The 13130-nt window shown below is 44.1% G+C and overlaps 1 protein-coding gene across 1 annotated transcript; it reads right to left on the reverse strand.

The window, feature by feature from the left end:
- On the reverse strand, positions 1–12269 carry LOC142996581 (uncharacterized). The gene is made up of 5 exons (XM_076147540.1): positions 12047–12269; positions 10008–10104; positions 9246–9290; positions 7241–7316; positions 1–7124 (listed from the first exon to the last, which is right to left on the reverse strand). The coding sequence occupies exons 1-5, from the start codon at positions 12102–12104 to the stop codon at positions 528–530; spliced, it is 6873 nt and encodes a 2290-aa protein (XP_076003655.1). The 5' UTR covers positions 12105–12269; the 3' UTR covers positions 1–527.
- Positions 12270–13130: the final 861 nt, after the last annotated feature.

The raw sequence follows: 13130 nt of genomic DNA on the forward strand, positions 1-13130 counted from the left end.
TTTGTGATTTGGTAAGATTTTATTCAGGTATTTGTGGAAGTGGACTCACATAGACCAAATGTCTGAGCTTAATGCTACGAGGCAAAAGTCTGAGTGAGCCCCGAGCAAGGAGCACAAGAAAATGCTTAAGCTGACATACCCAGAGATTGTATGAGAACCTTCTGAACAATCAGTAATACATGTCATACCAGAGGTCACAACATAGTCACAGCAAGGCCAGATGTACTCTGGGAAGAGAGAAATAAGATCTTCCCAGTTCAGAAACAAGCTGAACATAATCACACATTAGCAGATGAGCAAAATGTAAAAGGTTACAGATTTAATTCCAAATACACTAAAACAGTAAGTTAGTAACATCACCAATCACAACTGTTTGATTACAGATGTGACCCATAAGATAAAAATAATATGAACCCAATTGATTACTGATAAGTACAAAAGATCAATAAAAAGCCAGTTAATTGAGTCTCTAAACTAACAGACAATCAGCCATCATTGATGTTTAACTTTGTGTTCTTAATTTGTTTTCAAAAATCTGAAACATGCAAAAATCGTGAAAGATCACAAGGCTGAAACAGTTTGTCCCTCTTCTTTGTATTCAAACCAACTGAATCTTTCTGTTTTACTCGACACTCTTGCAGCAGCTTGTCCACCGACACCTTTTCCTGTCTGAACACCAGCAGCAGATGACCACATTGGTTTGTGTCACTGATCCAGCCGGGCAAAGTGACCTGAACAGAAGCTTTGTATAGTCCAGTGAACTTCAGCACAACTGAGTCCGATAAAAATTGACAATCAAACACCAGTGGAGATGTGGAGCTGAAGTACAAAACATCTAAGGCCTTGTCCTTTGCGCAGTTGTCAATAGTAACGGAGCCTTGGCTGAAAGCCAACATGTAAATATCATTTCCATCACCCCCGACCAGGTAATCACCGCCTGTGGATACCAGGATGTCATCGCCGTCTGAGCCTTTGAGCAGGGCAGCTTCATAGCCGGACACCAAGACATCAGAGTAGATGGTACCAATCACTGTCTCCACATCCTTCAACACATCGCCCTCAGCGTCAGCATAGAGACACTGTCCCGTCAGGAGACTAACATAAACCCCTTGACCTTTCTCATGATCACCCCGGTACAGAACAGTGTCTCTCCCTGGACCGCCATCCACCAGATCTGCTCCTGGTCCAGGAACAAGGACGTCCCATCCAGAGTTTCCCATCATAGTGTCGTCTCCGTCGCCGCCGTAAAGTGTGTCGTCTCCGAATCCTCCGGTCAGTATGTCCGCTCCCTTTCCTCCAATCAGTGTGTCATTTCCATCACCTCCGTCCAAGGCATCATCCTTCCAGCCACCAATCAGTGCATTGTTCTGGTCATTACCCACTATGTCGTTGGAGTGGGAGGGGCAGCCTTGGACTGTCTGCACTGTTGACAGATTTCTCTGAGTGCTAAGATCCAAGCGACAGTCAACCTCCGTTTGTTTCAAAGTCACTTTGAAAGCTTCAATCTTATATGAGGGGTCTCCAGTTGTGTTAAGTAACTTCAAGTTAAACTGAACACCGTCTGAGCTCTCAAAGTTTAGGTGCTGGTGTTGAGAACCATTATTGTAGCTGAGCAGATAAATTCCCAAGTGTTCCCCTTTTGATGTAATGGTGATGTTCAGATCTCCCATTAATGGCTCCACAGTGACTTGGCTGCCATCGAGGAAATCCATGTCAACCAAAACAGTGTCTGTGATTTGATCTTCTGCAAAGTTATCAATCATTACATGGCTGCTGTACTCACGTTTGATCATGTAAGTGTCTTTTCCTTCACCTCCAGCCATCAGCGCACCTCCGGTGTAAGGATCAAGCATGTTCCCTTTGCTGTTGCCAACCATGATGTCGAAGCCAGAGGATCCATACATTTCCTTCACTGAGACAAACTTTTTCATCATCATGACTCGGCCCTGTAGGCCACAGAAGACTCTCCTCTGTGAATGTCTGCTTATATATGTGAAACAGCCCTCACTTCCGGCGCCATCAGTATCCTCTGTTCCTGTTCTCTCTGGAACCCAAATGGACCGTGCAACCCGCTGGGTTTGTAAAGAAGTGAGTGGTTTAGGTTTCTGGTTTCTGTAGTCAAACATTAGGGGAACTTGTAAAGACTCACCACACCAGCTGATGTTTGACTGCAGTCCAAATGTCACTCCATCACTTGTTTGGATCTGCAGGTGCTGATAAGTTTTTGAAACAAACCAGGCCTCTAAAATAACAGCTTTTCTGCCTTTGACTGAAATCTTGATGCTGCGTCCTTCACAGGCAGATGTGATGTGCTCATATTGCTCTTTCAGGAAGAGAATGTCCATAGCTTTATCTGGTGATTGGTTATTGATTGTTTTTACTCCTTGGCCTGGTGTGACAACATACCAGTCCTCTCCTCCTCTGCCCTGAACATAATCATCTCCTCTTCCTGGGCTGATCACATTGCGCTCCTGATTCCCTCTGATGATGTCATTAGAGTTGGACCCACGGACCTCTGTCACGCTGAGGAAAGCCTGGTCCTTCTCCATGTCCACCACCAGAGCAGATGATGACTTGCTGTAGTCGAGGCTTCGACTTTGTATGCACTTGGTGAATGGGTCACTGTGGCTGCAGTCAGACTTGTGATCTGAGACTGTGAATGTGACAAGATCCTTTGTGGCGATGAGCAAGTGTCTGTCTGCTGGTGAACGGAACCAGTTCACTAAGGTCACACGGACTGCTGTGCCATCATGTACAGCGTTCAGAATGACATTATCACCTTCAACACGGACTGTAAAGGTGTGAAGATTTGCTTCGATGATGGCCAAGTCTATGTCTTTGTCTTTGGAGTAATTTTCAATCAAGGCCGACGATTGTTTTCTGACTTTCACCATGTACACATCCTCTCTTTCTCCACCAATCAAACGATCTTGACCTCCTCCTCCATCTAGGAAATTCTTTTCACCATTCCCTATGAGTGTGTCATCGTGCCGAGACCCCAAAATGTTTGTGACGGTTCGTAACAGTGGCTGTGATGTATCCACAGTCTCACCATGTGTGAGGAACATTTTGTTAATCCCTCTGGCCACCAACTGCACTGAGGAAACCACAGTGGTGGAGATTTCAAACATGACTCCGTCTCCTGATACCATGTTCATGTGGCGATATGTTTCCCCTGAAAACCAGTTCAGAACTGTTACAGTATGACTGCCCTCATACATTAACACCACATCATTTCCAGATTTAGACACAGAGATATGACTGTAATCTACACTGAAATGAAGTGTGTCTGATGCTTTGGAAGGATCGTAGTTGTTGATGGTTGTCTTCCCTCCAGTCTTTGGAATGATGTAAGTGTCTCTACCTCCAGAGCCTTCTACGTTGCTTTTCTGTGGCCCAAGGTAGAACACATCATCACCAGGTTCACCATAAAGCCGGTAGTAGTAACTTAACATGATCTCAATCACATGTTTGTCCTCTGCTGTCTGAACGGCAAAAAAGTGGTTTGCATCTCTGTTGCCCTTGTATGTCCCATATCTTGAGTAGGATAGAGATTTATACCCGGAGGGGACCGTCACAGAACCAGCTGGGATGAACATCAGTACTTTCCTCTTTATTTTCTTATACTCTATTTGATGTGACTCACCCAGACCAAGAATAATGTCTTTGCTTCCTTGTGTATCAACATCTGAACATTTCTGTCCAAAACGCTCATCACTAGCCACAAAATATTGCAGGCAGAATTTAGATGCACCCTGGTCAGAAAGATGGAAGTAAATGCCCCCCCCATTCCAAGAAGAGTCACCACGAGTAAAGTCGACCGCACGTATGCCGCCCTGTTCCTGTGTTACTTTGTAATATTTGCGATAGTCGGAAATCTGTGCAACAACTTTGTGTCCCGCTTCAATTTCTTCCTGACGGCCATCATAGAAAAAGTTTTTCACGTCAATAACAATATTCCAAACTCCTTCCCCAAAGCCAACAATTACAGCTGCCACTTTATCCAAAACTCCTGCGTCCTTTGGGAGGCTGTTAAGTTCATTCTGTATGCCCATTGCAACATCATCAATGAGCAGTCGGACTACTGATAGAGCAACAGTTATAGGTGCTATGACTGGTGCTAATTCAGGTTGAACAATTTCAAGTACATCCAATTCAACTATTTCAAGATCTAAGACAGCATCTATGATTCCCATTGCATCCCCTCTAGCCAAATCCTGTTTAATATTGTATATCCCAAATCCAATCCCAACTATTGGTATAACTTTCATAGTGCCTCTCATTGCAGGGCTTTCCATGGATGTTGCCACAGCTTTGGCGATCCTGGTCTCTGAAGACAGAGCTGTTTTTGCAACCACAGACATGGTCATCGCTGTCACTCCATGAGCAGTCTGCAAAGTAGCCACAACACCATCCTTAATGTCCCCCTGCTCAAAAGCCCGAACAGCTCCTTTCATCCCAAGCACGAGGCCCACCATCCCAACCGTTGTCCCAATGCGCTCCACGTTTTTGTTGACTTCATGGGGGGAGGACTGAGAACCATGCGTCTCTTGGTCACGAACTGCAGCCTCAATGCCTTTCAACATCTTCTCATTGTAGAGTTTACCCTCTGCAGGTATGTCCAGCCTTAACTCAGCAGGCTTAGCGTCCACATCCTCAGATACAAGCTGACATATAAACTGTCCGTTCTCGATCTTGGCACTGCCCTCCTTGAGGTGTAGTCCTGCTAGATTTTCACCATATTTTGCTTTCAGCTGACTGTGGATCTCTCCAGACACCAAGGCGGAAGCCCTGGAGTAGAATGATTCCTGTTTGAAGGAATTCTCCATCTGTGTCGCAGAAGTTAAGTCTTGTAATGTTACATAGCCATCATCATAGCCTCCTAATTCCCCAGATGGTAGAGGTCCTGTATTATCAGGTGGTGTTGGAAGTTCCTTGATCTTGTTATAACTATCAAAGAAAGTCTCCCTACCTTGATCTAGTATGTGGTATCTTTCACCAATGTCAAACATCTTAGTGGAAACGTCATTGTTACCAACAATTTTTGTCCACTGTGTGAAAGTGTTTTCCTCTCTTAATAAGAGATATTTTAGGGCAGTCATTAACTGTGCTTTGTTCTTCCTCCAGGTGCCCCTGTTGTATAATTTGCTAGAGTCTTCAGGTGTTGCTGAGCCACTGAATCCACGCCTGCTGGGATCAATCCATGTTTGTCCTTTTGCCATTGGATGGTCTTCAAAAAAGAACTTCACTCCTTCCGCTCTGATGGCAGGGTCATTGTTGTGAAACATATCCAGGCCCATGAGAACCAGAGGGAAAGTCCGGAAATTTCGAGCAGACTCAGAAATTATTGATGCCGCCAAATATGTGTTGTACCAGGCCTCAGTGGACAAGCGTGGGCGTGTTGTGCCCTCTCCAATGAAAGAGTCGGTCACATACTGAACATATTCCTCTTTGTTGGTAATGTGTTCTCTTATGTCAGTGTATCTTTCCTTGCCATTCTGTTCATAAATAGCTTTCATAATGCTGTTTGGGTGATTCATTTCATTGTTGTCAAGCTTTTTTCCAACTGGATATACGTACAAAGTTTTTGGATCATACCTAAATATCCAGTCATTAAGCATCACATACGTGGTCTCATGTTCTCCAGTCTTTGCAAAGTGACGAATGACTTTGAAAGCATCTTTCCCTGATGTAATCTCGTAACACTTCTCAAGAACACCTATTAAACTCTCTCTGTCATTTATCCATTTATTCTGATCATGTGGGTTTCTCATCACATACTGTTGCTCTATATGTTGCACGTTGTCGATATTGATTTTTTGTGGAACAGTTTGGTCTGGAATAAAAAATCCATAGGACAAAGCCTCGAGTTCAGCAGAGGCATGTTTTATTTGTGCCACTCTATTTATTCCATACATCTTAAAAACGTCCTGGTTGATAAATCTCTGTGGAGCTTTTGGCCAACTGGGTGATAGCTTTGATAGAAAGCGGCTGTTCAGAGGACCAAGCAGGTTGTTTTCATTGGTGAAAATGGCTTCTCCTTTACTGCCTGCTTGGGTTCTAATGATTACATCTCCGTTCCTATCAATGTTTGCGAGCACTTTCTTGCTGTCATCTTTATGTCTCCATTGCAGTCCACTCGGGGAGATTTCTTGTGTGATTTTCTCTCCGGTGTGCCTGACCTGGACCACTGCGTCCCTCAGGTGCAGCTCTGTTTCGATGTGGGCAGTCTCATGGAGCTCGGTCATGAGAGTTTTGATGAAAGCTTCATCTGATCCGACCTTACAGGCCACCACGCTTGTTGTCTTGATTTTGTTGCCGACTCTAAAGGTTCCTTCCACAATTTTAGCCACGTCTTGTGCTTTGTACCCTGCCAGTCTGGTTTCTCCCGCCTGGTCTTTTGCTCCGTGGCCTACAAGCACCAGTCGGCTGGTTTCTGACAGGGGCACTTGGTCACCTTGAATTAGTTTTGGCTTTTGGTTCTCATCAAGAATGTAGAGCGAGCTCACTGTGGGGTGCTTCTCATATAGATAAGCTGCAGCCTTTCTGACAACAGCGTTGTCTTCCAACATGAGGATCTGCTGGTGCTCATACTGGGTCGTGTGATCCGCTGCTCTCTTTGGAATTCGGTAGTCAGAAACTGAGTCAGGATTTTCCATGACCTGGTAGATCTGGTGATCCCCCTGGACAGTTTCCAAGACCGCTCTGATGCCACTAAGCATAAATCCTTGAATGAAGTCATGTTGGAAGTCCAAGGTTGTTTCACCATCGAGGGAAAAAATTTGTGCTGCCTCCAGTGAGGGTTTGGACAATAGCGCTGCAAGAGCTGAGCCACGGAGGCCAGACAACTTCTGACCATTTCCTGAAACATTTCCAAAGATCTTCACCACTGTGTAGGCATCTGCTTTAGGGAGACAAGAGTCATCGTGCAGACAGTGTTCACTAACAATCACTGAATAAAGAGGGTCCATGCGGTATTCCTGCTGGACTCTCTCATACGTCTGTTTGTCCTGATCAGTCATGACCAGAAGTTTTTGGCTGTAGCTGTGAGCGACCTCGGAAGCACTTAGCAGCAAATCCTGTGTCTTCTGTTCATCAATATGTTCCAAGAAGGTGTCAAACTCCTGAGAAGATATGAAAATAAAGATCATACAAGGATTAGACCATAAATTAATTATGAACAGATTCATGTTTCAGTCTGATGAACACTTTAAACTCAGGTGCTGCAACAGTCACCAACCTGCTCGTTCTTCATGACGCAGCATGTGAAACACTCACTGCCATCACAGGCCTCCAGCAAGCTCATCGGGTTTGTGCTAAAATAAGAGGAACATGTTTGTGTCACTGACATTACTAGGAATTCAATAAAAACCGTGAAAAGCCAAGTGGTGCAGAGGTAACACAGTCAGATGCACATTTGCATTTTGTAACCATGTCCTCCTTATGTACTTATCCTGTCATGTACTGTTCCCCTTGTACTTATTGTGTATGTAACCAGGTTAAAATTGTAAATATGTTGGTTGAAATTTCACCAAACCTTTGATCTATGTCTCGTTATTGTTCATGTTTTGGATGTCTTGTCTTATTTGAATATATTTAATTTTGTGTGACAAAACCTGTACTGTCATTTTATGTAGTCTCATAAACAAAGTAGTCTCATGTTAATGACGTCACGTCTCAGTTCGCACCACGCTACAAGTTGTATTTTATTTCATTTCATTTGTACAGGTATGTGTTTTATTTGTTCATTGTTTCACGGTTGATGCTGGTCGTAATTCTGCATCCATTAGTCCGTGTACGGTCGAGTTTATTGCACTTTTGTACATTTTATTTCGTTATGACTCACATACACGCATATACACATATACATAGCGGGGCGGCAGTCGCTCAGTCGGTAGGGATTCCGCTTGCGAACCCAAGGGTCACCGGTTCGAGTCCCGTATGGACCAAGTAAGTGGACTGGTAGCTGGTGAGTTGCCAGTTTGCCTCCAGGGCACGAGGTGCATGATGCACGAGGTGCGTGATGCACGAGGTGCGTGATGCATTGAATCCCATCTGCTCCAGGGCGCCGAATAATGGCTGCCCTGCAATAATTGGAAGTCGCTTTGGATAAAAGCGTCTGCTAAATGATGTAATGTATACATGAATGCTACGTCACTCGCAGTTCGCGCAACATGCCACGAAGAGAGGAGCTGTCAGGTTGTGTCTGAGACTACAAGTTGTATTTTATTTTATTTCATTTGTACAGAGTATCGTCAATAATAAAAGGGAACAACCACCAGTTGCCTTGTCCGAATCATTCACCCGACTAAAGAACACAACGCAGAGGAGGCCACAGTGACGGATGTGCTGCCGGCCTGGTCGAAGAATACAGCGGGCCAGACACACCCGTTACATGTATTTATTATCTACTTGCATTCTTGCACCTTTCTTTATTGCACTAGTTTGGGTGATTTCTGGTTCTTGTTTTTCATGCTGTACTGTAACTGTTGCACAGTAATTTCCCTCGGGATAATAGACTTTGATCTTATCTTATCTTATCTTAAAGAGATCAACTGCACGTTACTGTCTCACTGCAAGAGTTGGCTGCTTGTTCCTTCAGGTTGAACCACCGCAATGTGATACAACGACCAAAAGACAGGAATGTGAAAAACTTAATAATTACTGCAAAAATTGAAAATGTGCATTAAATTTGACAAGAAATGGAATGTGTGACTTTGTGAGAATTCCATCATTAATGAAAGAAAGGCGTGGTCAGATATTAAGGCTTGGCCACTAGTCATTAGTCCGAGAAAATGCCATGAAGATCTTGTGATATTGTCCAATAGCCGGAAGCAACAGAATCCTGAAGATTCTTTGATGTGTTTTGAAGTAGGAATGATTTAGGAGGCAGGGTTATATTATTGCCTGTTTATTAGTCCACTTTGTGTGGATTGGTTTTATGACAGTAACTAGGATCAGGTGGAGGCAGCTGCTGCTCTGGGCTAATGTGTCTCTATGCCTGACAGGAAGTCCTTCATCAAGAAATCTTATTTGCATTAACACAGGATTGTCACCTCTCCTCTTCTGTAAACCAAAGTCTTGTCGCTCTATCAGAAACTGTTCGTTATTACCTGCAAACAAGCAGCCCTCCGTAATAAATACAATACATGAACTGTGAATAAACCTGCAAACAAACAAACGAACCAGCATGAATGAAAACACAACGTTGGTGGAGGTGCAGATGTAAATAAGTGAATCCTCACCTCCTCTTGGACCTCCTGGCTCTGCCTCCAGGCCTGGACGGATCCCTGCACATTTGGGGAGATCAATCAACAACAGATGGAATCAGATTGTAACAATCTTTGTCTTGTGAGCCTCTTGGCCTCAGACAGAACGAGAACCTGATGTTTTACTCTGAGAGTGAGTAACGACAAGACCACCATGGAGTGAGAGAGGAGACGAGGAAGACAATAACAACAACAACAATCACAACCACCATGAACAGCAGCAATAATGATCACAATCATACAGATAACCATGATAATATATCATGACAAAATATAATATGGGGACTTACACAATGTTACATGATAAATGGGGATGTGTAACACACTCACACACATGTGTGAGTGTGTTATGTGACTGTGTGTGTGTGTGTCTGAATTTGTGCTCTGTCTAAACGTGTGTGTGTGTGTGTGTGTGTGTGTGTGTGTGTGTATGTGTGTGTGACCCTTTGTTCTGTCTGAACGTGTGTGTGTGTTTGTGTGAGAGAGTGTGTGTGTGTATGTGAATGTGTGTGTGTGTGTGTGTGTGTGTGTGTGTGTGTGTGTGTGTGTGAGTGTGTTATGTGAGTGGAGTGTGTGTGTGTGTGAATGTGAATATGTGTATGTGTGTGTGAGTGCCACACCCATGCCCCAGGGCCCCCCTGTCAGGTCGATGCAGGTGTCACTGTAATCTTCAGCTTGTCACGGTCGCCGTGTTTGTTTTCATAGACTGAGTCATGGTCAGAGCAGTTTGTCACTGACCTGAGCGTGTGCTGGGACATGTGCTGCTGCAGTCCTTTGAGGCGGTGCAGGGCAGCCATTTCTGGACTCAGCTCCTCCCACTCGTCCTCTGTCACCTCTGCAAGGTTAAATACACGTCAGCTTTTCTGCTGTGAAAGTGTGTTCATGCTTGATGAAGAGGATGTGAAGCTGAGAGGACGCAGAAAGCCAAGCTGAAGCTTCCTGTTCCTACACGGAAGCGGGGCCAAGGTGTGCAGGCCTCAACCCAGACGTGACCATGGAGTTTAAAAGAATGCAGAATTTAGTAGAAGAGAATGTTGCATTTGTCTTTATTGTAAACCAATCAGAGCCGCTCTTACATTTACCAGACATCTGGTCCATCAAGCAGTTTGTACTTGCACAGGACTTCACTTGAATTGTCACTCTGCTAAAACCACGGCGACTGTTGTTGAAGAAAACATTATATCTATGGCATATATTAACTGTCCTGTCCTGCGTCTCCCCACACAGAGATGGCCATCAACTAATCAATTAATTAGTATAGTATTCTGTGTGAGATAGGCTGCTCAGAGGTCCGTCGCTGGGTTGGTAAAATTCTGCATCTGGCTTGGACTGAAGTGAGCGGACAGAGAGAGAGGTGTGTGTGTGTGCGAGTGCGTGTGAGTGAGTGATATTTGAAGTGCCAGTCGTCTTTAACCCAAAGACAAACACACGTCGAGCGATAGCACTCTCAAGTGAGATTACTTATAAATTTACGCTGTTCAGTTGGACTGATGCCAAGGGGCTTTGGATGGTACCTAGATAATAAGTCGGCTAATTGACTTTGAACTTTTAAAGCTCAAAAGCAGTGGACGAGCTAAGAAGACTTTTCTGGTAAAAAACTGATACATGAGAACTCAGTGGCTCACTAAAATAAGATAAGAGATTAGATAATCCTATATCGTCCCACAACGGGGAAATTCACATGTTACAGCAGCAAAGTGGATAGAGCAAAGCAATAAAGGGCATTAAAATGAAAATAAAACAAAAATAATAAGAGCCTAACAAAAGTAAGGAGCCTATCAAAAGTACAACAATACAACAAAGTACTAGAAAATTGCAAATTCGAGTGGATGAATGAATGAATGAATACGTTACATATTGCACAGTGTGATCATTAGACAGGGTTTACTGGGAGAGGTGCTGATTGAATAGTCTGACTGCAGCAGGAAGAAAGACCTGCGGTATCTCTCAGTGAGGCAACGCAGGTGAAGCAGCCTGTCACTGAATGAGCTGCGCAGGGGTGTTAGAAGGGATGGATGCCCCTTTTCCACTACGAGCAATCAATATATAGAGTGGAAGACATAATTGGAACGTATAAAAACCCAAGTGCAGCCCACAGGACTAAATGGGACAATAATCCAAATCCTCGTGTTTATTTAGATGCTATAGAGGACAGCCTCTCAGCTCTGTCTCAGTTAATTGATCACTAGAAACTTCCATATGCTCTGCTGATTGAAAAGTATTGAGCTTTGTTGGATTTTGTGTTTGTTGCCCTGCAGAGTGAAGCTGCTGATCTATGATGTAATGCACATTTATGATGATAAGACAGAAATTATTATAAGTGTGGTATAGCCTCATGCCACTGATCATTTCCATTTCACTTCCGTTTTGCAGAAAGACTCTTTGCACAATTTACATATTTATTAATTTATAATTATAGTTAGTATATACAGTAAAGTGTATATAGTTTATTCTGTATGTAATCTGTATTCTGTATATATAATAGTTCACTTTTGCACTTCTGGTTGGATGCTATGCATTTCATTGGCTTGTACCTGTACTTGCTCATTGACAATAAAGTTGAATCTAATCTAATCTAATCTAATCTAATCTAATCTAATCTAATCTAATCTAATCTAATCTAATGTCAGTCAGACATGAGGCTATACTACACTTCCTGCTACGTATATGTCACAAACATCTACAGAATAACACAACTGACACACAAACAGTTCAGAGGTCATTTTCCAAACATGATCTGAAATACTTTGTGGTGTTTTTGGGTGAAAGTCTCTTACCAAAGTGTTGGCTGAGGCTGAGGAGGCTGCAGAGGATCAAGAGCCTCCAGGCTGCCATGGAGCTGCTCAGAGGATCACCAGCCAAGCTCCAAAGAGTCAAACAGAAGACAAAGACACACGTTCAGCGTCTACCAAGTCACTGCAAAGCTTTGAACTTCACCCAGCTGAAGGTTCAGCCTCAGGAGCAGCAGGTGATGTGGAGCTGGAGGAGCTGCAGGTGAGGTGGAGCTGCAGGTGCAGGAGGGACTCCTGGTTTATACGCGGGGGGGTCGGGCCTCAATTGTTTCATCCCACAGAATGTGTTAGTGGGTTATTGACGCCTACAGAGCCACCGGGTTTTCCCCCCTTGCAAGTTCACTGTGGGAGATTTCCTGTACGTGCCGACAGGTCGGACAGCATTCTGACTGCTTGTAGTTATAGAATTGGCAAAGATTATGAAGACTTTCTCATCGGTTCATGTCCACATTAAACCAACATTAGGCATCATGATTCTTGATGTGACAGCAGCTTGTCTTCCGTCACATCTCCATTCTTGTTAACTGAGCTTAGCGTGTTTCAATAGAAGAAGAATCATCAAATTCTTGCCGCTTGTCCTGTGGCTGTTTGAGTTCACGCATGTTATCAAGGTTCTTTTCTCCCATGTGATGTCATTCATGTCACTGTGACCTCTGACCTCCAACTTTATTCATATGGCAGCTTTCACACTCGAAGTTCACAAAGTGCTTCACAGTCACATAACAACACAGAGAAGAAGAGTCGATGGAAACAACAGTCTGCAAAGCTCCATCACCTTTAGACCACAGGTTGGACCAAGGGAAGACGCTGACTGGTGCAGCCACGTGTCCACCTCACAGTGCCTGGGTGCAGGAGGTGGCAGAGGCCCTGAGGAGCCTGCAGGCAGTACCAATGACCTCTGACATGTACAGGAAGCAGCTGTGACATGTGACCTACTGCTGGAGCTCAGGTCAGACTCACATCTGCTCATCCCTCATGATGGCGTCACTTCATTCTGCTTTCTGGTTCTTTGTTTCTGGTCTGATCGTCTGTAAGAGATTCTTCTGTTGTGTCGACCATTTCACTTCTT

This window comes from Genypterus blacodes, unplaced genomic scaffold (genome assembly GCF_046128005.1).
Source record: "Genypterus blacodes isolate CSIRO-AG114 ecotype Tasmania unplaced genomic scaffold, CSIRO-AGI_Gbla_v1 ptg000038l_1, whole genome shotgun sequence".
Classification (NCBI taxonomy): domain Eukaryota; kingdom Metazoa; phylum Chordata; class Actinopteri; order Ophidiiformes; family Ophidiidae; genus Genypterus; species Genypterus blacodes.

Coding starts and splice junctions, on each gene's coding strand:
- LOC142996581 (XM_076147540.1), bottom strand. CDS start 12,104: ATGGCAGCCTGGAGGCTCTTGATCCTCTGCAGCCTCCTCAGCCTCAGC. Junction 10,105..12,046: donor CAGCCTCAGCCAACACTTTG/GTAAGAGACTTT, acceptor TTAACCTTGCAG/AGGTGACAGAGGACGAGTGG. Junction 7,317..9,245: donor GCCAGGAGGTCCAAGAGGAG/GTGAGGATTCAC, acceptor CTCTTATTTTAG/CACAAACCCGATGAGCTTGC.